Here is a 24,512-nt window from a genome sequence, read left to right on the forward strand (position 1 = left end):
AATTACCAAGAGAGTTTAATTCCTTGTGGTTCAGTTGTTCCTTATAGAAAGATTCAGAGATGCATGTAACTTGAGAACCACTGTCTATCAAACAGGGACACTGCACCCTCAATAAAGACAGCAGCTTCACAAGCTTCTCCAACTAGATAGACCCTTGGTTAAATAGTGGCAGAGTGGAGCACACATTTGCAGTCTTGTTGGGACCATGTGAATTTGTATCAGTTCCTGTTTGTCCCTCAACAGAAACCTTTATGCGTTTAAAGACTTAGCAGCCAGGGTCAGTACTTTACTGCAATCTGTGAGTTGGCTCTGAAACCTCTCTTTTAGTTTCTGATGGACTAATGTAGCATCTGCCTTATTTAAACACTGGCCTAAGTGATGATCATCTTGCCCACAGTTATAGCAGAATCTAAACATGTGCTTTGCCCCAGTATCCCCCTGTTTGTCTAATGGTTTAAAAACACTACTTTTAGTTTTACTACCCCCTGTGCTCCAGTCACGTTCCTATCTGTCTGTGTGATCAAAGATTTTAAATCAGATTCCAATTGAGATACCTTATTTTGTAGTGCTAATACCGTGCTATTAGTGGCCATACTCTGCTCGATGTCAACTGTGTGTGATTTCTGTGACACTTTCACCTGGTTTCCAAGATGTTTCTTCTTCTTTTCTTCTTTACTTTCTCTCATACTTTCCAGGGACCTCAGTTTTACCAACAATGAAGAATATGGTATGCCTTCACAAGACCCTGACTCTCTCAATCTTAACTGAAATATATGATTTTCATTCCAGCACCCAGGTACAAATTGTCTCAATAAGGCTTTATCAGGGTGTGCACCTTTTAGAACATCTCTTTCCACTAGCTTATGCAAAAGTGAATGTAGGCGCTTCAAATATCCAGACGGCTTCTCCTCCTTGATCTGATGCATCTCTAACCACTGCACATAAAGCTTCATGTGCAGCATTATGTTCAAAGCAGGTGGGAGTAGACTATCCTAACTTCCTGCGCTTATCGTTGGGTGGAAGGTCTGGATCACACACAACTTGTCTTGCTTGCATGCGCCAAGCTTCATATTCAACTTCACTACTGGGCTTTGGAATGCTCCCAGAAAACATCTTCAGTTTAGCTGGCTGACATATTTAGAAGTATTATAAACGTTACACACTACATGTTCTACCCTTCTGAACAGAAGGTGGGACATGTGAGGCTGCGTAGCTTGGCTGTTCGGACAAGGCTGAGAAGTCTAGAGAGTCAGTAGCAGCACAAGGTTGTGGAGGAGTGATAACTGTTACTTGGAGTCATGTAGACTTGGCAGTGGTTTAATATAGGTGGTTCTCATATTTGAATCTTTAAAGCCAATTAATTGGCACACAGCTTGCTGACCTACATTATTAGCATCCGTGGTATACTAGGAGGCAAGTGAATCTAAAGATTCTTGAAAAGTGTCTGCCATGGTCCGAATGATTTGATTTAACATGCCATTGTGGCGCTCATTAATAGGGACAGTGCAATCCTGCAAACACAATCTGGATTCATGTCAGAGTTTATATTGTGGCTCTGTATCTTTCTTACTGTCCAGTTATTTTCAGTATCTTGTTTTCCTTCTTCTGAAAGCAGTAATGACTCAATGTATTATTACCACTATACTGAAAGGTAGTCAAATAGCCTTGATTAGGGTTCCAGGTGCAAGTTATATATGAAAACATGTTTAGTTCAGGGCTTCAGTGTAAGTTTATTACTGTTGTTTCAATAAGGTTATAGTATTTAAAATATAACCGAACTCCTCAGTGCAGTGGTACCAATTGCTTTATGCAGTGCAATTATTTCAATGTACACACAGTTATTCATATGCAGCAATCAAGGTACAACATTTACAGTTTTTAATAAATAATACAACATAAAATAAAACAGCATACAACAAAATGTGTTCTGAATTTAAACTTGTAACCAAACTATATATATATATATATATATATATATATATATATATATATATATATATATATATATTTTGGAATTAAATCAGTCCTTATCCGCCATCTCCGGTAATGCGCAGAACTGTTAAAATGGAGTCTGATGGTAGACGGTACAAACATGGCTGATATCCTCCATGATCTGATGAACAGTAAGGTTCTAATAAGGAAAGAAGAAAAGTGCAGACCAGTACTAATGTGTAGCTGCTTGCATGCTCTGGTGCAATGGTTGATAACTAGTCTGTGAGCTACACGTGTTAAAGGGGCAGATGCATAATTAAAGGAGCACTAAAGGCGCATGGAATAAATGCCTGGCAAATAATATTCAATCACCACTTTTATAATGAAGTAGAATAGGTTCTACCTTGTGTAATACAGAACACATATTCACTTCTTGATGTAGTAATATTTTAATAAGGGTTAATATTTTATTTATATATATATATATATATATATATATATATATATAATATTTATATATATTTTTTTTCAGGCAAGGATGCTCGACAAGACCACAAGGATTTCAACCAAGTGGTCCTTGATGTTCGGAGGTCAATGCGGCGTTTCCCGAAAGGTACTGTGCTGAGTATTTGCTGCATCGGTGCTGCTGTCACTAGAGTGGCTGGTTTTATGATGGTGCTGTGCTCAGAAAGAGGAAGAAGTTGTATCAGAGTAAAAGGCGTTTAAATGTTTCATGAGGTTACAGCCACCTGCTTTATTTTAATTGTGATTTTTATGATAGGGACATTAAGCTCATGGCTTGTGTCTTCTCTGTGGACACTAAAGATCTGTGCAGCCTTTCTGCTCAAAGTGGTTACAGCAGGTATCGTGTATTACCTGTTGTGCACTTCCAGTTTGGTATATTATTATTATTATTTATTTATTAGCAGATGCCCTTATCCAGGGCGACTTACAATTGTTACAACATGTCACAGTACAAAGTATCGCATTACAAAATATCAAATTACATACAAGAGCAGTTATACGGTACAGTAAAATCAGTAGCATATAAGATCAAATTCAAATGAGCAAAATAAAGAATACAGTAAATAACTACATTTGCGAGTAATTACATTCCACCTAAGAGCAGGTAACTTATAGGAGGCTGTGTGGTCCAGTGGTTAAAGAAAAGGGCTTGTAACCAGGAGGTCCCCGGTTCAAATCCCACCTCAGCCACTGACTCATTGTGTGACCCTGAGCAAGTCACTTAACCTCCTTGTGCTCCGTCTTTCGGGCGAGACGTAATTGTAAGTGACTCTGCAGCTGATGCATAGTTCACACACCCTAGTCTCTGTAAGTCACCTTGGATAAAGGCGTCTGCTAAATAAACAAATAATAATAATAATAAAAAAATATTTGCTTATATGAGTAATGTCCTGTAAAAGCACGTAGTAAGTCCGATAAATGAAATGAGAATGATTTGAAAGAGCAGTAAAAAAAAATTTAAAAAGTGAATACGGATACCTATGTACGGATAAGAGTAAAATGAAATACAAGATACAGGAAGTAGTTAATTAAGAGCAGTAGTAGAATACTGCAAGGTATGGAGCAGTTCAGTGCAGGTACAAGCTGATGCAAGTACTGGTAAAATTGGGTGCCTGTCTGAATAGGTGTGTCTTGAGGAGGCGCCTGAAGGTGGTCGGACTGAGCAGTCCTGATATCCGTAGGTAGGTCATTCCACCACTGAGGGGCAAGGGTGGAGAAGGAGTGGGCTCTGGAAGCGGGGGGTACAGCTAATCTGCCGGTGGTGGAGGATCGGTGGGGGCGAGAGGGAGTGTAGGGAGAAATGATAGTCTGGAGATATGGGAGAAACGAGGAAGGAAAAAGACAAGGCAATCAGCAGAGTTTTGGATGAGCTGGAGTGGACGGATGACAGAGGCAGGGAGGCCAGGAGGGAGTTGCAGTAGTCAAGGCGGGACAGTACCAGGGCCCGAATTAGGAGCTGGGTGAAGTAGTTGGTGAGGAAGGGGTGAATTTTGCTTATGTTGCTGAGGAAGAAACATACCAGAGTAGAGATGTGCTGAGAGTAGGAGAGGGCGGGGTCGAGGGTGACACGAGGTTCTTGGGGGATGAGGAGGGAGAGAGGGTGGTGGATTCAAGAGGAATAAACATAGAGAGATCAGCAGTTGGTGTCAGGGGGGAAAGGAGAGGAAGATCTGGGCACCATCAGCATAGAAATGATACGAGAAGCGATGTGAGGAGATGAGGGGACCCAGGGAGCAGGTATAGAGAGAAAACAGGAGGGGTCCCAGGACTGAGCTTGGGGGACACCTGGTTGATCTTACACTTCCTTGTTCGTGTCACCTGGAGATTATTTTTGTCTTTTTTAGTATTTGTCATTGCAGTGCAGCTGTAACTGTAGCCGTCAGTTGGTCTTATCCCTCAGGCATGCGTGATGACCAGAGAGGGGTCCTTCAGGAGCAGCTAATTGATATCATCCTGTTCATTCTGAAGAGGAACCCTCAGCTACACTATTACCAAGGGTACCATGACATCGTTGTTACCTTTTTGCTTGTGGTCGGGGAGAGGATGGCAATAGCAATGGTGGAGACCCTTTCCACTCATCATCTCAGGTAAGGGGCTAGGGATTACAGTTTACAAGTACGATTTATCTTCCCTATATTTTTTGCTCTAGTGTGGTTTTTTTTGTTTGTTTTTTTGCTATTCAGCTATGCAGCAAGTAGAGGTGTACGGATACTTGTACTCATACTCGTAATTGCCTTTTGAGAAGTATTTATCGACAGGTATTAAAGAAATCCAGTCATTAATGTGTTGATTTCGAAGCAAGAAAAGCTGTCCTTCCCTCACCATTACAACTGAGTACCAATTGATGGCAATTAACTTTAGCATTGGATTTAAAAGCCGTCTGGAGGTGAATATGCCGTAGTGCCATACCGAGGCCGTGGTCTGGCCAGGCGCCTGCGGCTTCCCTGTAAGCTGCCCAGAGCTGCGTTGTCCTCTGACGCTGTAGCTCTGGGTGCCTGCATGGTGAGTCTGCAGTGTGTTAAAAAACTTAGGAGGACAGCGTGTGCTCGTCTTCGCCCCTCCCGAGTCAAGCGCAGGGTTGGTAGCGGTGAGCTGAGCTAAACAAAAATAATTGGACGCTACTAAATTGGGGAGAAAATAACAAGAAAATAATTGGCGACTACTAAATATAAATAAATAAATAAATAAATAAATAAATAAATAAAAGTACGAGTATCAGCACACCCCTAGCAGCAAGGGCTTCACAGTGCTGTTTACTAATGTGTGCACAATGCAGTCACTGCAAATAAACTTGTCTTTTATCAAGATGAACGCATGCTAGTTTTCACATATACAGTACATTGTGAGGGTTTGTTTTTTTTTTTGCACGTTTTACTGTTTTTGTTTTGTTTTTTTTTTGTGCCTGGAGGGCAATTCTGTATCCTGTTTTCTTTTTGAGATACCAATCAAATTGCAATGCTTGACATGTTTAAAGTTTATAATCTCAGGATAGGGCACCAACTCTTGTTGCTTAGAAACAGGTCCACAATTCATTTTTCTGTGGCACATTTAGAAGCTGTTTAGTCTAACTTATTTAAAACTTTCACCCTCAAGGAGGTCTGGTTTACAAGGGGGTCCTTAGGGCACACACAATCAAGTTACCATGTTCACATAATATAGATATCGTTAAAATCCAATATTGCTGGAAGAACTCCAGTAAAGTCTTTGATGCTGTTCTCATTCCTTGTATTTGGTAATAGATTCCAATCGCTCGGGGCACTACAGTATATGCAAATGCCTGTGTTGTACAATCCTCTTTTAACTCTCAGAACCTCACACACTCTACTCGATAAAGTAGCTTCTTTCAGATTTAACTTTACCAGTCAGTAGCGCTGTGTTGTACATTCCTCTTTTAACTCTCAGAACCTGACACACTCTACTCGATAAAGTAGCTTCTTTCAGATTTAACTTTACCAGTCAGTAGCACTGTGTTGTACATTCCTCTTTTAACTCTCAGAACCTGACACACTCTACTCGATAAAGTAGCTTCTTTCAGGTTTAACTGTACCAGTCTAGCACTGCACAAACTGATCATTTGGTTTGAGCTTTCCACAGAAATCAGGTGCTGACAATCCTGTGAGGGTCATTGGTGTCGATCGGGCTGATTTACAATTCCAAGTGAAACGAGTGAAGAAACAGCTGCTTGGATTTGTGTGGATCGCTGCTCTTTCTTTTCAGTTGGCAAATTATCCCAATCAACACCAATGACCCTTAGCTGTGGAGAACTTGATTGGAATAATCGGTTTGTGCAGCTCCACTAGTCAGACACTTAAAGAACATGTACCATTGAAAACGTTTCTACATTATTTAGCATTTTGGTAATTAAACCTTTACATGTTTTGAGTAAATATTGACTTTTTTTCTTTTCTATTTGCAGGGATTTTATGGACCCTACTATGGATAGTACAAAACATATCTTGAATTATTTGATGCCAATTCTAGAGCAAGTAGACCCAGAACTCCATGATTTTATGCAGAGGTAAGACATTTTAACAAAGATATATTTAATTCTTAACTACTAAATGCATTACAAAGCATGCAAGGACAACACACAGTTGGTTAGTAACAGGGGGCAATGTGTAATGGTGTCAATACTGACTTAGCTTCGCCTCGTGCCTCACAACCCACCCAGGGCATTATAACTACTGCACACCCTGAAGTGTAGGCTTTTTGTCGAAGTAATGCTTCCACCACCATTTTCCCTTTCATCATTATATTTATCTATCTATCTATCTCTCTCTATCTCTCTATCTCTATCTATCTATCTATATACACACAGTGCTATGATGCGGGTCTCAGGGGACACACAATATGAGCGTTATAACCGAAGAGCGTTATAAACGGGAGAGGGGGTGGGGGACGCTGCGGGACACATAGCAACACACATCTGACTAAAATACAAAAAATAACTCCCTCTCTATAATGCACAATATAGTGAAGCAAAAATGTAACTTTCCATGAATTAACCATGCATAAAGCACCATGTAATCAACGCTATATTTTTCACAACAAAAAAAAAAGGTAACATTCCCACTCGTGGGTCATTTTTAATTAGCAGTTTTTAAACTATAAATAGCCTGGCTAAACGGCGGTCAGGAGTTCAGTTTCGAAGCGACAGACAAGCAAACCATGAGCAAGGAGGAGAGTGGGTCAGGCGAGGGAAGAGGGAATGGGCTCGCCCCAGGTTCGCCTGCCGGAGCAGGGCTGAAGCGAAGCTGAGCGTCTCGTCTCCCGGAGAAAGCTGCAGCTCCTCTCGTAGCAAAAAAGCAAATACATTAGAAAAGATAACCATGTAAGAGGTCTAATATTTATTTAATTATAAAATGAATGCTGAATAAGATGTCTGTGTTATAAAGTGCCAGCACAGCTTTTCTTCAGTTCAGACACTGTATCAAAAGGGAGAGACAGAAACCGAAGTTAGACTGAGAAGTTGTTTACAGTTTGAACAACACTGGTACTGTATTTACTGTAGAAATATTGCATGAATCACTAGTATAGGGAGTTGGGGGACATGCTGTATTATTATTATTTATTTATTTATTTATTTCTTAGCAGACGCCCTTATCCAGGGTGACTTACAATTGTTACAAGATATCACGTTATTTTTTTACACATTATTTTTATTTTACATACAATTACCCATTTATACAGTTGGGTTTTTACTGGAGCAATCTAGGTAAAGTACCTTGCTCAAGGGTACAGCAGCAGTGTCCTCCACCTTGGATTGAACCCACGACCCTCCAGTCAAGAGTCCAGAGCTCTAACCACTACTCCTCACGGCTGCCCTTAGCATCAGTATGTTTAGCATCAGTAACATGCTGGGCTCAGTACAGAACTTGAGCAACTTCCCCAGTTTGCTTTTGACAGACTAATCTAGTTCTGACACAAGAACCCTGAGACCGTGCTGTGTACTGATCTGTTTGTTACACTTAGCTGATGACACAATACCCAAGTGACAGCCTGAAACTGTACAAAGTATGAGGTCCTGCAGTAATATTAAAGAGTGTACAAAGATGTCCTTGGGCTGTAATGAAGTGGAGAAGTGAAATAAGACACATTCCAAAAAGAAAAGATATTTCATCACTGTGTTGCCACTTTCATTTAACTCATTGGTGACCGAAAGCCAGTTGGTCTTCATCCAACTCCCATCTCCTGACAGATATCCACATCCCCGTCGACAGCTTTGCTGAAGAGCCAGCACTCAAAGCATGTACGTTTTCACCATTCAGTGGATAGGCTCTAGGGCAGGGGTAGGCAATTCCGGTCCTGGAGGGCCAGTGTACCTCCTGGTTTTTGTTCCAACTGTACCCTAAATTACTTAATTGGACCAATTAAGTGCTTATTCGAAACTTAATTTGTCTAATTAAGCAATTTAGGGTACAGTTGGAACAAACACCAGGAGGGACACCAGCCCTCCAGGACCGGAATTGCCTACCCCTGCTCTGGGGGCAGCTTTGAGACAGGTAAGCAGGTAGCGTGTAGGCAGGGAAACATGCTGCTTTTTTACATAAGCAAAAAAAAAAAAAGTATCATTGTTTTGAGAATTGCAGCCACATCTCAACTAGGGGACTTATCAACTAGGGGATGTCTCCCCAGAAAATGTTCCCTCTGGGTGTGAGAATTTCAATTTCCGGTCAGTAATTGGTGATATAGAAACAATAGGCACTCGTGTGTGAAAATGTTAGACCACTTTGTGTTTTAATTAGGCATCTGAAACAACTTTCAAAATGTCTTACCATATGTGGCTACGTGTTCCTTTTCTTTCGCTGTTTTAAATTGATTTCACATGTGGCCTATTAAAGTCATCGATTAAATTAGACAATCACTAATTTGTGTATTTTGACAATTTTCCAAGATTTTCAGTGAAAGTAGTTTGATTTCATATGCACAACAAATCAAAACAACAAAAGCAATGGGGTGTTCTAATACATGTGCACACCACACGACTGTGTGCGTGTGTGTGTGTGTGCGTGTGTGTGTGTGCGTGTGTGTGTGTGCGTGCGTGCGTGCGTGTGTGTATTAGAGGTCGGCACGGGTAGAAAATCCGGAACCGGGTACCTGCTGTGAAAAATACCCGGGTAGCCAGGTCTTTTTTGGGTAATGATTAAAAAAAAATAATAATAATAAAAATAAAAATGTTTAAGTGTATGATACATATTTAAATACTATATAGTACACATACATTTAGTCCCTTCAGATCTGCAACCTTTTTCAGTACTGGAAACATCAAAATAATAATAATAATAATAATACCTTCATTGTTCGTTTCTTGTAAAGACATGAGCAATGAACCAAATTTTGTTCATTGCGGTTTTCTTTAGAATCTTCTCCAAATCACATGAAAATAATATTGTTATTTTCCTCATTGTGGTTTGACAAGTTTTCAAACTGTTTGGAAAGAGCAGTTAATTTCAGGTTTATTTTTATGGAACAACTATATACATCGTACTTTTAGAAAGCACATCACTCAGATAGATGTTACAAAATACAAGAATAAACCATTGTAAACTCTAATAGGCTAATGTGTTTAAAAAAAAAAAAGTACAGTAGGCTAATATCGGTAACGTTAAGCTGCTGTACTCTGCAACAACGTACTGTACAACCAATGTCCTTCAAGAAAAATAAACAGTTGATACTGTGCTTACATTTAATAATCAAGCACAATTTTAAAAATAGCTGTCCAATGTTGTCTGCTTTTTACGATTCGCCACCTCCAAATCTAAATCCCTGTCAGTTTTCCGAGCAGCTTCATAGCCGTTTTCAAAGCCACGATTCTGGCATATCCTGCGAAAAGTGTCCAATGCCTGCAACTGTTCTTTCAGTGATAGTTGTGGTGCAGTATCCTCTTCTGTTTCTTCCACTTCTTCCACCTGTGGGTGCCTGTCAGCTGTTACTGCCTCCAAAAGTTCTGCATCTATGAGCTCACCTGACATCTCCTTCAGACTGTCCTGTCAAACTCCACTGTGGCCTCAAACTCCTCTGCTGTGAGATTGTCAGGAATGGCAGCATTGGCAAGCGCATCAATATCAATCTGTTCCTAGCTGTCTGTGGCAGACACAAACCCTCCCTTTCAGGGAGAACAGCGGCCCAGGACTCTCTAACTAGGTGAAGTGCATCAGAAGTGTTCTCTTTTTCACAGCATCCATCACTCACAGCTGTGGGTCAGTATCCAGACAGGCAATAATATGTGCATTGAGACAAGAGCGGCAGAGGCCTTTTAAGTTCGTAATGACCCCCATGTCTATTGGTTGCATAACAGAGGTCGTGTCTGGTGGAAAAAACTGCAACACATTGTGAGACAGTTCTGTGTTGCATGGGTGAGCTGGGCAGTTGTCACTTAAAAGGCAAATGTGACGGTCTTGTAGCATTAGCTCCCTGTTCCAATTTTTCAGCCACTCTATAAACAATGAACTTGTCATTCAGGCATTTCCAGAATTCCTGTAGATCACAGGAAGGTGCGAGTGATCTTTTGGAAAACAGCGAGGGCTTTTATTTTTTTTGATCATGAAAAGAGGGCGCTTTTCTGTCCCATCCATGTTTGCACAGCACATCAATGTAATGTGGTCCATGGCTTTTACCTCCTGTAAACACATCCCCCCCTCAAACCAAGTCCCCAGTCTGGAAGGCCCCGGTAGAACAGAGCGGTTTCATCTGCATTAAAGATGTTACATGGCTGGAACTCGTGTAAAATCCAAGGTAAGGTGTTTGTTATCCATTCAGCAGCCGCTGGAAGGTCAGCATTTTGTTTTTTGCCATGTTCTTTACGTTGAACCACGTTGTGTCAGGTTTTCCAACGACTGAGCCACCCATCTGACGGATTGAACTCCTTTCCCCGCTCTATTGCTGGTTGAGTCGCTTTCTGTTTCAGAACGGGTCCGGAGATGCAAGCACCTCGCGCTAGTTTCTGACAGTTCCAGAGCCATAACACATCGCCAACGTCTGCCTCCTTTCCATCACGTCAGCCTCGGTTTGTGCTGTTTTCATACTCCCTCATAATGTTGTCACTCATCTTTAGAATGCGGCAAACGGCAGATTCCGAGATGCCAAACTTTCCCGCTATGTGCACTTGTTTAGCTCTGGGTTGACGTAGAGCCTCCAGAATCCAAACTTTATCAGTTATAGACAGGTCTACACGTTTGGAAGCCATTAGGCCTACACATAAACAGTCAGCGGATATAAATGTACAGAGCGTACCTGTCTACTGAATACTGTGTAGGCTATCTGCAATTATAAGAATTCGGGTGAGTTCAGTACGTTATGACGTTATGACGTATACAGGGAAGCTGAAATGCGTGCCCGTTTTGCATTCCCGCTCATTCTGTAACCATGGAAACTTTTTCAAAAGTTGTCATTAAGCGGCATGCCGCTGTTCATATCCGAAATCCGTAGCTTTAAAGTCTATGGGACGGGATTGGTTCCCATAAAAATGTTGATAATAACCAAAAGCTGTTTATCAGGATTGCTAATAAGCGGCATCTGCTGTCTGTGTGTGTGTGTTTGCCTATATATATATATATATATATATATATATATATATATATATATATATATATATATATAATGTACACACACACTCACACACACACACACAGTGGTTTGCAGAAGTATTCACCCCCTACCAATAATGTCACATTTTGTTGAATTACAAATAATTTATGCAGTTTTTCAAACAAACTTTTTTTATTCAAAGCTGTAGTAGTTAAACGGAACACTGTTATGTGAGGAGGAGGTTAAATGTCAGCAAAACTTGCAAAGAAAATGTACAACATGAATTTACTGGTTGCATAAGTATTCAGCCCCTTAAGTCAGTACTTGATAGAAGCACCTTTTGCAGCAATTACTGGTATGAGTCTTTTTGGATAGGTCTCTACTAGCTTTGCACAGTAGGATGGTGACATTTTTGCCCATTCTTCACGGGAAAATTGCTCCAGTTCTGATAAGTTTGTTGGGGATCGTCGATGGACTGCGATCTTCAAGTCTCGCCATAAATTTTCGATTGGATTCAAGTCAGCACTTTGACTGGGCCACTCAAGAACATTAATTCTCCTCTTGTTCAACCACTCCAGTATGGCTTTGGCTTTGTGTTTCGGATCATTGTCCTGCTGACACGTGAATTTCCTCCCCAGTTTCAGAGTCTTGGCTGACTCAAACAGGTTTTCCTCAAGGATTCACCTGTACTTTTTATTATTATTATTATTATTATTTATTTCTTAGCAGACGCCCTTATCCAGGGCGACTTACAATCGCAAGCAAATACAAATACATTCAAGTGTTACAATATAAGTCATACAATAAGAACAAGAAATACAATAATTCTCAAGTGTGACAAACCACAATTCAATAATACAGCAGATAATAGTGAAAGTTACATCAGGATATGATTAAATAGTGATAGTTACATCAGGATATGATTAAGTACAAAATACTACAGATTAAACACTTGGCAGATTACAATAATTCTGAGGTACAGGATTAAATGCAGTAAAATAGGGGGCGGATAAGAGCAAAATAAAGCATATTTAAATGAAGGGTGATAGTGTCCCAGGATACAACAGAGGAGTTCTACAGGTGCTGTTTGAAGAGGTGAGTCTTAAGGAGGCGCCGGAATGTGGTCAGGGACTGGGCAGTCCTGACATCTGTAGGAAGGTCGTTCCACCACTGCGGAGCAAGGGTGGAGAAGGAGCGGGCTCGGGAGGCAGGGGAGCGTAGCGGAGGTAGAGCCAGTCTTCTAGTGCAGGCGGAGCGGAGAGGTCGAGTGGGGGTGTAGGGAGAGATGAGGGTCTGGAGGTAGCTGGGTGCAGTCTGATCAAGGCATCTGTAGGCTAGTACAAGAGTCTTGAACTGGATGCGAGCGGTGATCGGGAGCCAGTGGAGCGAGCGGAGTAGTGGAGTAGCGTGGGCGAAGCGAGGTAGAGAGAACACCAGGCGAGCAGCAGAGTTCTGGATGAGCTGGAGCGGACGGGTGGCGGACGCAGGGAGGCCAGCCAGGAGGGAGTTGCAGTAGTCTAGGCGGGAGAGTACCAGGGCCTGGACCAGGAGCTGGGTAGCATAGTTGGTGAGGAAGGGTCGGATTCTTCGGATGTTGCTCAGGAAGAATCTGCAAGTGCGTGCCAGAGTGGAGATGTGCTGGGAATAAGAGAGGCAGGGGTCCAGGGTGACTCCAAGGTTCTTAGCTGAGGAAGAGGGAGAGAGTGTGGTAGATTCCAGAGGAACAGAGATAGAGAGATCAGAGGAGGGGGAGGAGGGAAAGAAAAGGAGGTCAGATTTAGAGAGGTTGAGTTTGAGGTGATGCGAGTGCATCCAGGAGGAAATAGCAGACAGACAGGTAGAGATACGGGAGGAGATGGTGGAGTCAGAGGTGGGGAAGGAGAGGAAAATCTGAGCATCATCAGCATAGAAATGGTATGAGAAACCATAGGATGCGATGAGGGGGCCCAGGGAGCGGGTGTAGAGAGAGAACAGGAGAGGACCCAAGACTGACCCTTGGGGGACTCCAGTTAAGAGAGGGTGAGGTGTGGAGGTTGCTCCACGCCAGGTTACCTGGTAAGTGCGGTTGGAGAGGTAGGAGGAGAACCAGGCCAGAGCAGTGCCAGAGATCCCCAGGTCAGCAAGAGATGATAGTAGAATAGAGTGATCAACAGTGTCAAAGGCAGCAGAGAGGTCGAGGAGAATTAGGACAGAGGAGAGAGAGGCAGCTCGGGCACACTTAAGTGAGTTGGTGACAGACAGAAGGGCGGTTTCAGTGGAGTGAGCAGAGCGGAAGCCAGATTGGAGAGGGTCAAGCAGACAGTGGTTGGACAGGAAAGCAGAGAGCTGGCGGTGTACAGTCCGCTCGAGGGTTTTGGAGAGGAAGGGTAGGAGGGAGACAGGACGGTAGCTCTGGAGGGAGGTGGGGTCGAGGGTAGGTTTTTTGAGGAGGGGAGTGATAGAGGCTTTTTTGAAGGCAGAGGGAAAGATACCAGAAAGTAGAGAGGTGTTGAGGAGGGAGGAGATGACAAGCTTCCCAGTCCCTGCAGAAGAGAAGCATCTCCATAACATGATGCTGCCACCACTATACTTGACAGTTGGGATGGTGTTGACTGGGTGATGTACAGTGTTGGGCTTGCGCCAGATGTAACGCTTGGAATTTAGAATGAAAAGTTCCATTTTTGTCTCGTCTGACCACAAAACCTTTTTCCACACGTCTGCAGTATCATCTACATGCTTTTTCGCAAACTCCATACGTGCTTTAATATGAGGCTTTTTGAGTAATGGCTTCTTTCTTGCCACCCGTCCATACAGGCCAGCTTTGGGTAGGGACCGGCTTATTGTTGATGTGCGAACACTGACTCCCATCTCAGACACACAATTTTGCAGGTCTCTCAAGGTCATTGTTGGCTTCAGAGTGACATCCCAAACCAGTTTGCCCGGCTGCTCAGTTTGGGAGGGCGACCTGATCTGGGTAGTGTCTGGGTGGTATAATGCATCTTCCATTTCTTATTGATGGACTTCACTGTGCTGAGAGGGATAATCGGTGCCTTTGAAATTTTCTTGTACTCTTCTCCTGCTCTGTGCCTCTCTACTACTTTATCCCTGACTTGTTTCGAAAGCTCCTTGGTCTTCATGGTTGCTTTGTTGGATCACTATGTGAGTTGCAGCTTGAAAGTCTTTATATACCTGAGGGAAATTATCTACATGTTAAACCACTTTGAGTACACACAGGCTGAAACCATTTCACTAATTTTGTGACCTTTCAAACAAATCATTTGCACCTGAGCTGATTTAGGGCTGCAGTAGCGAGGGGCTGAATACTATTGCAACTGAGATTAATCTGTTTTTCTCTGTAAATCTTACATATTAATATTCTATATGCATTTTGTAACTTTATCAATGTGGAGTAGTTTGTGTAGATTCCACATGTAAAGTCTGATTTGAAAGCATCGTGGAGTACACTCAGGTGCCAACAAAATGTGAAAACTTTGCAGGGGGGTGAATATATATCTCAAAGGGACAGATTTACAGATACTTTCTGAAGGCAAAATGTAGTTTTTCTCTGAAAACTTTGTGTCTATCCAGGGAGGAGGCTGGTACAATCTTTGCACTGACTGTTTGTTTGTTTGTTTGTTTGTTTGTTTGTTTGTTTCTATCCAGGGCGGAGGTTGGTACAATCTTTGCTCTGAGTTGGCTGATTACCTGGTACGGACACGTCCTCTCAGATTTCCGTCACGTCCTCCGGCTCTACGACTTCTTTCTGGCCTCCCACCCTCTAATGGCCATTTACTTTGCTGCAGTGGTATGAATCCATGTTCTTACTACAGTACAGTCTCTTTGTATAGTCCTTTGCACTGCTGTCTGTGTGTGTCTCTGTATAGTCCATTAAACTGCTGTGTGTGTGTGTGTCTCTTTGTATAGTCCTTTACACTGCTGTGTGTGTCTGTGTGTGTGTCTCTTTGTATAGTCCTTTACACTGCTGTCTGTGTGTGTCTCTTTGTATAGTCCTTTGCACTGCTGTCTGTGTGTGTCTCTTTGTATAGTCCTTTGCACTGCTGTCTGTGTGTGTCTCTTTGTATAGTCCTTTACACTGCTGTGTGTGTGTGTGTCTCTTTGTATAATCCTTTACACTGCTGTCTGTGTGTCTCTTTGTATAGTTCTTAACACTGCTGTCTGTGTGTGTCTCTTTGTATAGTCCTTTACACTGCTGTCTGTGTGTGTCTCTTTGTATAGTCCTTTACACTGCTGTCTGTGTGTGTCTCTTTGTATAGTTCTTTACACTGCTCTCTGTGTGTATAATTCATGGTGGTTCCATTGTTTCGCCCCTTCTCTTTAGATTGTTTTGCACAGAGAGAAGGAGGTGAAGCGCTGTGATTGTGACATGCCCAGCATCCACCAGCTTCTCTCCCAGATCCCACAGAATCTCCCATACGAAGAGCTTATCTCCAGAGCAGAGGAGCTGCTGAAACACTACCCTCCAACCCTGCTGGAAAAGAGAGCAGCTATCCAGCCCCGCAAGAGGTGAGCGATGAAACAAACCACTGGGCACGAGTCGGTCACACTGTGTACGGCACACTGGTATCTCTAAAATAGAGAATATGTGACACGAAAGTATTAAAATCAGGGAGGACATAACCACGAAGGGTGGTAAAGCACCATGTTTTGTACTCAAATTCAGTGCTTACTCCCAAGACTTCCCAAGATGCTTTGATTCGATTTGCCCATTGAAAATCAGCAGGCTAGATGTTCATGCATGTTCATTGATCCTCAACCACTTCAACTCCATGACATACGCACGTACATCAATTGAAAACCCACTTGCAGTACCATGCCGTACATGCGTACGTTACATTATATTCTATAATCGGTTTCTCAGTCTAGCGTTTCAGGTTTCATTCTCTAAAGCAGTGCTAGTACTGTGGAATGTGCAATGAAAGTTGGGGGAGGGTCAGGTGACATTTTTATCCAATTGCGTGTCATGTAGCAATTCCAGTCTGTAGCTGTGGGCGTTTAGAAGGCTGAGATATATTGCAGGAAGCCATTCAGCTTTTACAAGTATGTATGTATATATATATATATATATATATATATATATATATATATATATATATACAATACTGTGCAAAAGTTTTAGGCAGGTGTGAAAAAATGCTGTAAAGTAAGAATGCTTTTAAAAATAGACATGTTAATAGATTATATTTATCAATTAACTAAATGCAAAGTGAGTGAACAGAAGAAAAATCTAAATCAAATCCATATTTGGTGTGACCACCCTTTGCCTTCAAAACAGCATCAATTCTTCTAGGTACACTTGCACAAAGTCAGGGATTTTGTAGGCATATAGTCAGGTGTATGATTAAACAGTTATACCAAACAGGTGCTAATGATCATCAATTCAATATGTAGGTTGAAACACAATCATTAACTGAAACAGAAACAGCTGTGTAGGAGGAATAAAACAGGGTGAGGAACAGCCAAACTCAGCTAACAAGGTGAGGTTGCTGAAGACAGTTTACTGTCAAAAGTCATACACCATGGCAAGACTGAGCACAGCAACAAGACATAAGGTAGTTATACTGCATCAGCAAGGTCTCTCCCAGGCAGAAATTTCAAGGCAGACAGGGGTTTCCAGATGTCCAGAAGAAGCACAAAGAAACGGGCAACGCTGAGGACCGTAGACGCAGTGGTCGGCCAAGGAAACTTACTGCAGCAGATGAAAGACACATCATGCTTACTTCCCTTCGCAATCGGAAGATGTCCAGCAGTGCCATCAGCTCAGAATTGGCAGAAAACAGTGGGACCCTGGTACACCCATCTACTGTCCGGAGAAGTCTGGTCAGAAGTGGCCTTCATGGAAGACTTGCGGCCAAAAAGTCATACCTCCGACGTGGAAACAAGGCCAAGCAACTCAACTATGCACGAAAACACAGGAACTGGGGTGCAGAAAAATGGCAGCAGGTGCTCTGGACTGATGAGTCAAAATTTGAAATATTTGGCTGTAGTAGAAGGCAGTTTGTTCGCCGAAGGGCTGGAGAGCGGTACACGAATGAGTGTCTGCAAGCAACAGGGAAGCATGGTGGAGGTTCCTTGCAAGTTTGGGGCTGCATTTCTGCAAATGGAGTTGGGGATTTGGTCAGAATTAATGGTCTCCTCAATGCTGAGAAGTACAGGCAGATACTTATCCATCATGCAATACCATCAGGGAGGCATCTGATTGGCCCCAAATTTATTCTGCAGCATGACAACGACCCCAAACATACAGCGAAAGTCATTAAGAACTATCTTCAGCGTAAAGAAGAACAAGGAGTCCTGGAAGTGATGGTATGGCCCCCACAGAGCCCTGATCTCAACATCATCGAGTCTGTCTGGAATTACATGAAGAGAGAGAAGCAACTGAGGCTGCCTAAATCCACAGAAGAACTGTGGTTAGTTCTCCAAGATGTTTGGGCCAACCTACCTGCCGAGTTCCTTCAAAAACTGTGTGCAAGTGTACCTAGAAGAATTGATGCTGTTTTGAAGGCAAAGGGTGGTCACACCAAATATTGATTTGATGTAGATTTTTCTTCTGTTCACTCACTTTGCATTTTGTTAATTGATAAATATAAACTATTAACATGTCTATTTTTGAAAGCATTCTTACTTTACAGCATTTTTTCACACCTGCCTAAAACTTTTGCACAGTACTGTATTTATATATATATATAGTGTTTTAAATTATTATTCTTTTATTTATTATTAGTTTTACTTGTTTAGTTATAGTTTATATAGTTTTTAGCTAAAGCTAAACATGGCAACGTACGTGGTCTTTCTATAATGAGCAACGGGCGTGAAGTTGGTTCGGAGGATTTCGATACCAGCGACATGCGATTATGATGAAGAGGATGTGGAGCCAAGAACAGTACAAATTGTACGAACAGAAGAGCATGCAGCTACTTTACAGGTAAGCCAGCTGCAAACAGGAAGCTGTTTGTTTTGAAATGGCAGTGCTGTGACGAAATACTATAAAAACACAGCGCTCGGTACAGACAATGCGGCAGGCAGATCCATCACAATGCCTGCGCAAAGTAGCTGTGTACACGCATTTGTGACTATCCCTCCAACACAAGGGAAGCAGAGACTGTAAAAAAGGTACAGGGTCTGCTACAAAAATGAAAACAAAAGAAAAGACAAAAGAAAAATGTGCAGTGGCTGCGAAGGCAATCCCGGGTTCTGTTGTATTGAACATTTCAATAAATGGCACAGAGCAAGTCAATACTGGCACACGTTTTGATGTTGTTTGATTTTTATTTGATTATTATTGTTATTGTCGTTATTAGCAGCGTTTTTGTTTTCATTGTTAAAAAAAACAACAAAAAAACAACGTTTTTATCTCTATATTGAATAAAAAAAACAAAACGTTTTTATCTCTATATTGAATATGGGTATGTAGTACACAGCAGCATAAAGGGTTATTGAAAAACACAGTTTAAGTCATTTATTTGTTTTTTATTTATCATATGTTAACATTTTATAGCAATTACAGGTTTGAAAACATTATTATTATTATTTTCAAAATCTGGTACCTGGGAAGGGGTTTCATTTTTACATCTGGGGTTGAAGTGGTTAAAGTTTGGAGACTGCAGCTAAAATAGTTCGTAAGTACAAATGTGTAAAAACTTCTTGCAGAAAAGCCAAAAGTGTGATTACGCTGTAAGTAGATTTCTGTGTTACTGTGCGTGGGGCAAGCAGCGTTCTTTCAAATGAAGAAGGGCAGTAGCAGCTGAACTAGTATACAGGATAATCACAACACAAAATGTTTGATAAATGATATGTTGTTCAGTTGAGTTAACCGACCGAACATACACTACAATAATTTGTAGACATGATGATGTTTAGCCTGAAGGTGATGCTGTTGAGTATATATACAATAAAAAAAAAATCATTGCAATCAATCAATCTTTATTTTATATAGCGCCTTTCATAGTGGACCACCATCACAAAGCGCTTTACAAGATGCAGTAACAAGAAAATCCATAATACTTTAAATACAGAGAAATACATAATACCTTATATACAGTAAAAAAAAAAAAAAACAACGCATTGAACAATACAATGAAAAATGCATAGTACATTAAATACAGAGGAAAGTGCATAATACATGCAAACAGAATCCAGCTGGTGTTTTCTCCATTGGTGTTAATAAATATGTGCAACGGCTGTGACAATCAGAAGGCTTGAAGTTAGGTGTCTAAACACCGCTTGCTAGCTTAGAGATTGATTTTGCACAGTAGCTGTGAGGCTGACATTGCTGCAGGTGTATGTATATGGTCTTCGTCCATTTAAATCAGTTGTGTAATAATATGCATTTGTGTTTAAAGTACTGCTATCCCCTTTTGGGGCAGCTACCTTGTGCAATACAATTTAAAGCAGCCTGCACACAAGACCTCCTCAGAGCATTCTGTAAACCTAAGGGTAAGTATGTGTTTAACAAATGTGCTTTATAAAGGTATAATGTGTCATTTTAGAATCCATTAGGGAATAAGACTGCAGTCCTATTGGATTTGAAATACTGCACTCTCAGGATCTGGCAAATAGCAAAGGCAGCAATTCTACAGGCATTCTCCCATTGCCAAGGTTAAATGGAGCACAGGTAACAGGAAGACTCCTTGTTTACTGCTCTACCAAGGAGCGTCTGTCCCACATCTGTTGTAATATCATTTACGTCCCCCTGCACTCACACACAAAGGCACACAAACACACACAAGCACACATGTGTTTATGAGGACTTTAAATTGACTCCCATGCAGTGTTTCTTATCTTAAAGTCCAGAAGGGCCTTGGTGGGGGGTGTCAACACAATCACCCAGTAATGAAGGTTCAGGGGCTAACGGAAACACTGCTACATTTTTATGTTTGAAATATCTATTTAAACATCACAGGGACTTGGCCTGTGTCCATATATGGGTATAGGTTTTGTCACAGTTTACTTCCTTGTGGAGACTTTTCTGACTCAGCAAGCACTATAAACGAGCACACACACCCACAGGCCTTGAATAACAGTCAGATCCTGCTATCCCATAAGCCTGGCTGTGTTTTCCATTTCAGTTGAATCAATGTGGGCTGTTTCCCACTGTGCCCCTCTGGTATTTGCATACATGTGTGCCCTTTCTGTATGCTGGAACTGGTGAAGTAGCTCATAGACACAAGTTCCAGGGCATTAAACCCCAAAGCAGAAAATACACCTAGCACAGAGGCAGCCCCCTGAAGAAATGCATGGAATATTCATCTCATTAGTGGGGAACTCCACAAGGTATGCACTTCAATGAGTGGAGTGCTTTAATTATTTAGTAATAGTCAAGGGAAAGATTCATTAGAACATATCGGTCACATGAAAGCAAAGTAAAGCTTCTTTTATTATTTTATATGATTAGTAAATGTGGTAATACATCTTGAAAGAGTTCAGTTCTTACCTTGGTGAGTTGATATACTATATACTATTTGATCTTATTCTGTAGATAATTGTTTGGCCCTAATCTCGAACATTAATTTACTCGTAAGTTTTTTTTTTAGTGTATTTAAAATTTCTGTCCATCAGCGCTTTTATAGTCATCATCTTCCAAATGTTGTTTTTTTTTTGTTTTTTTTTTTGCTGACATTTCTGTTTTTAAATATAAAATGTGATAACATTCTTTTTCTCTGAGCATCCTACAACTACAACATTTACAAGGTTGTGCTAAAAATCTGAAACACAAGCCATGTACCTATCCGATCCACTGGCTTGTCTCACATGTGTGTGAGTGTGATGAAATAAAATAACTTTCAAGAGGTAGGGGATGGATGTCCTGATGACTTCCATTTTTTTCTCTGCTGTAACTTGGGTTTTCAGCTGTTCAAATCAGAGTTTAAAAGTGAATTGCTCTGAAGTTACCTGCCATCTATTTCCAGTATAGAAGCTGTGATCATAACTCATCTGACCTCTCCCTGATGAGGGTAGCTGAATTCTATGTCTAATAGAAAGCTCTTCTCTTGTTTTTGGGCAGCCTCACCATCAGTTCATTCCAAGACTTTCAGAGGGCCAGGCTGCAGCAGCGCCCGGATGCGGTGCTCAGACGGCAGCTCCAGGAGAGACCCCCAGCTGAACTCGCTGCCGTCGAGGATGCTGCAGCAGCAGAAACCAGCCACCTGGTGAAAATGGCCGTGTGGGGGATATCAGCAACGCTAGGGGCAGCAGCGCTGGCTGTGGCACAGACGGCTTTAGAATGGGCGCCAGAGTTTTTACTACAGCTCTTTTAAGAAAAGAAGATGCCAAAACAAGCCTGACATGTTTATAAATTGTATGAAATATTATTAAGTCAATGTCACTCGTATAAGTACGAAGGGTAGGGGAAACGTCACTCTGTGTATGTAAAGCACACATCAGTAATCCTGCCCAAGCCAAAAACAACAAATAAATATATAATAGATTGTTGCACAAAAGTCTTGAGCAATAAGAAAAGTAACAGCGGGAGCTGAATTGAAGTAAAAGGGTGTTTTTCACAGCTGTCTTGCAAGGGATCTCTTTGCTCACTTTTTAATGACTGTATAAGGTAACCATCCACAATAAAGATTTTTGAAAACACACAGATTAACTCGCAACTGGAGATTGTAATGTTGTTGAAGCTGACACCCTGGGATCCTTCAAGAAGCTGCTTGATGAGATTCTGAAATCAATAAGCTACTAACAACCAAACAAGCAAGATGGGCTGAATGGCCTCCTCTCGTTTGTAAACTTTCTTATGTACTTATGTCTCTACAAAGCAGCTTGTTGTAGAGATACCTGTTCTTTCTGCAGAGCAGCTTCTGTTTCCTCTGTTTGTCAGGGGTGTCAGGCATAACCTTTGGGAATTGCAGGAGATGGTGGCTTGTAATTGTCAGTGGTTACAGCAAAGTACTTTTTTTAACTTTTGTGGTGAAGAAGGAAGAACTAGTTTGACACAGTTGTAGTGTGGTTTGATTACTGTATCAGCAAATCCTCTCAGAATGGCCTTGACTTGAATATGCTGCTTCCTCAGATAAGGATTTCCAAGTTTGAGAAAGCAAGTGTGATTACAAGTCGCATTCTCAATGGTATTTCATGAAGGGAATTCCCCAGGTTAGCAAGGCGACTCGATGTGCTTGTAGTAGCATCGCTGTGCACAATTTGAATAATGGAATAATTACACTGTATTAAGTATAATGTCTTCCCTGCCGACGTGACTCAACCCTACACTGAGGGTATCCCTCTCTTTTGGGGGGAGAGGGTTGTTTCGCTCTCCATTCCCATCTGGTCCTTGAGGTACTGCTTGCTTGTTAGTGTGCATTCAAATTCAAAGATTAAATGTTTCTGTCCCATTAGACAATCCACTGAACCACCAGCTCCCCCTTTGCAGCATCCTGTTGACAATAGAAGTGCAGTATTGAAGAAGCAGTGCTGAATTTTATGAATAAAGATTGCATTAAAAAAAAAAAAAAAACATCTAAGAAAATAGGTGCCAGTTGTTCATGCTCACTATTAAAGGGTAAAAAGTTCCCAGACCTTAGGCAAGCTGTGCAGCAGGGGTGGAGGGGTCATAAAGCTTTGAGATGAGAGGAAGGCTGGAATTGTAGATCTTCCCTGCAATGGTTAAGGTAGTGCACACTGCTGGACTGGTAGGCAATGGCATGAATTGAATTGTAGTCTTTAGAGGTTTGTCTTTTTTTTTTTTTTTTCCAGCAGGTGTCACTACTTAGCAGTGGTGGTTCATTGTTCCTATTATAGGGATGAGGAGTAAATGCGAAGAGAATAACAATACATACTATACTGGGGGGATGAAATGAAAGAATGGATCGATTAAATAAACTCTGGATTTAAAACAAAAAAAAATGTTTTATAGATCAGAGGCTGCAAGTTTCTTATTGCCAAGGACACATTTCTACTTAACTGGGAAATAATAAAATAAAAAAAATTAAGATTTGACCTTCACGGGAATAATGTGTTTTTAGCTGGCAGTATAATCAATTGGATGTGAAGATTACGTGTACATACACACATCCATTAAATGTATCTCACTTGCTGATCTATGCAGTGAAAATGTTCAGTTTGATGTAATCATGGGGCTCGTTGAAATGGCTCAAACCTGTTGATGTAGACATTCTCTTTATTTAAGCTAAAAAATTTGAAACACTACAGCTACCAATGATTGTGTTTTAAAAATGTAAATTAAGTTTTCCTAAGCACATTATTGCGAGGGTTAATTTCTCTTAGCCTTAAATGCAGATATAATCAATCATGTTCATTAAGAGGTCTGTCAGAGCTTAAACTACTGTTATTGGTCAGCTTTGGTTGAATGAAGTAAGGCTTTTTAATGAGCCTCAAAAGCGGTGGGGTGTCCTTATTTGTAGGACATAAGTAGGTAACAGTAAGGACACAAAGAAGGTCATGCTGGGATTTAAACCAAGGGTCTTTCTGTGCTTTGTCTCAGAATATTATTAATAACCCTGGCAACTTCACCTACTGGTATGTGCATTCACTGAAAACTGAAGCGATATTAAAGAAAGCCTTCAAATGAGTTAATTGTCACTGTTAAGCACTCATTAAAATTCAGTTCACTTTGTTAGTCATATATGGTGCTGCTGATTTAGTATACAGTGCGGTCTCAGGTGCTCCTCTACCTTGTACAGTAACTCTGCCCTAACCCAGTGTGCAGCAGAACCCATGGAAAGTTGCATTGTAGCGTGACGGACACAACTGCAGTTACAGCAGCAAGTGCAGTCTGCGTCATACAGTATGTATCCTCTTTATCTCTGAGCCGGAGAGGGGAGTGTGTGAAGCAGTGCAGTGTGTGCAGGTAAAATGAATGAACCAGAGGTAAGAAAATATGTATACATGTAACTTACTGAGGAGGGTAAGCAGTAACCTGACAAAAAACTAAAAGTGGGAAGCTGCTTTAATGACATAAAAGGGACTATTCTATATGTGGTACTTCTTATTAAAAGGTACAATCATTCTGCCTCTGACCTTGGGTTATCTATTCAAAATAAGTGCAGTGAAACCACTCTTGTTTATTATAC

The 24,512-nt window shown here is 41.3% G+C and overlaps 1 protein-coding gene across 1 annotated transcript in view; it reads left to right on the forward strand.

Annotated features, from left to right (window-relative positions):
- Window positions 1-22,064, forward strand: part of zgc:63863 (uncharacterized protein LOC393372 homolog) — a 32,572-nt gene extending 10,508 nt beyond the window's left edge. Inside the window, exons 3-8 of the mRNA XM_033993605.3 lie at window positions 2,465-2,545; window positions 4,358-4,544; window positions 6,374-6,475; window positions 15,127-15,268; window positions 15,803-15,987; window positions 21,485-22,064. Of these exons, the coding sequence (XP_033849496.2) occupies window positions 2,465-2,545; window positions 4,358-4,544; window positions 6,374-6,475; window positions 15,127-15,268; window positions 15,803-15,987; window positions 21,485-21,737 (950 nt within the window). The 3' untranslated portion in view covers window positions 21,738-22,064. The remainder of the gene's footprint in view (window positions 1-2,464; window positions 2,546-4,357; window positions 4,545-6,373; window positions 6,476-15,126; window positions 15,269-15,802; window positions 15,988-21,484) is intronic.
- The last annotated feature ends 2,448 nt before the right edge of the window (window positions 22,065-24,512 follow it).

This window comes from Acipenser ruthenus, chromosome 3 (genome assembly GCF_902713425.1).
Source record: "Acipenser ruthenus chromosome 3, fAciRut3.2 maternal haplotype, whole genome shotgun sequence".
Classification (NCBI taxonomy): Eukaryota; Metazoa; Chordata; class Actinopteri; order Acipenseriformes; family Acipenseridae; genus Acipenser; species Acipenser ruthenus.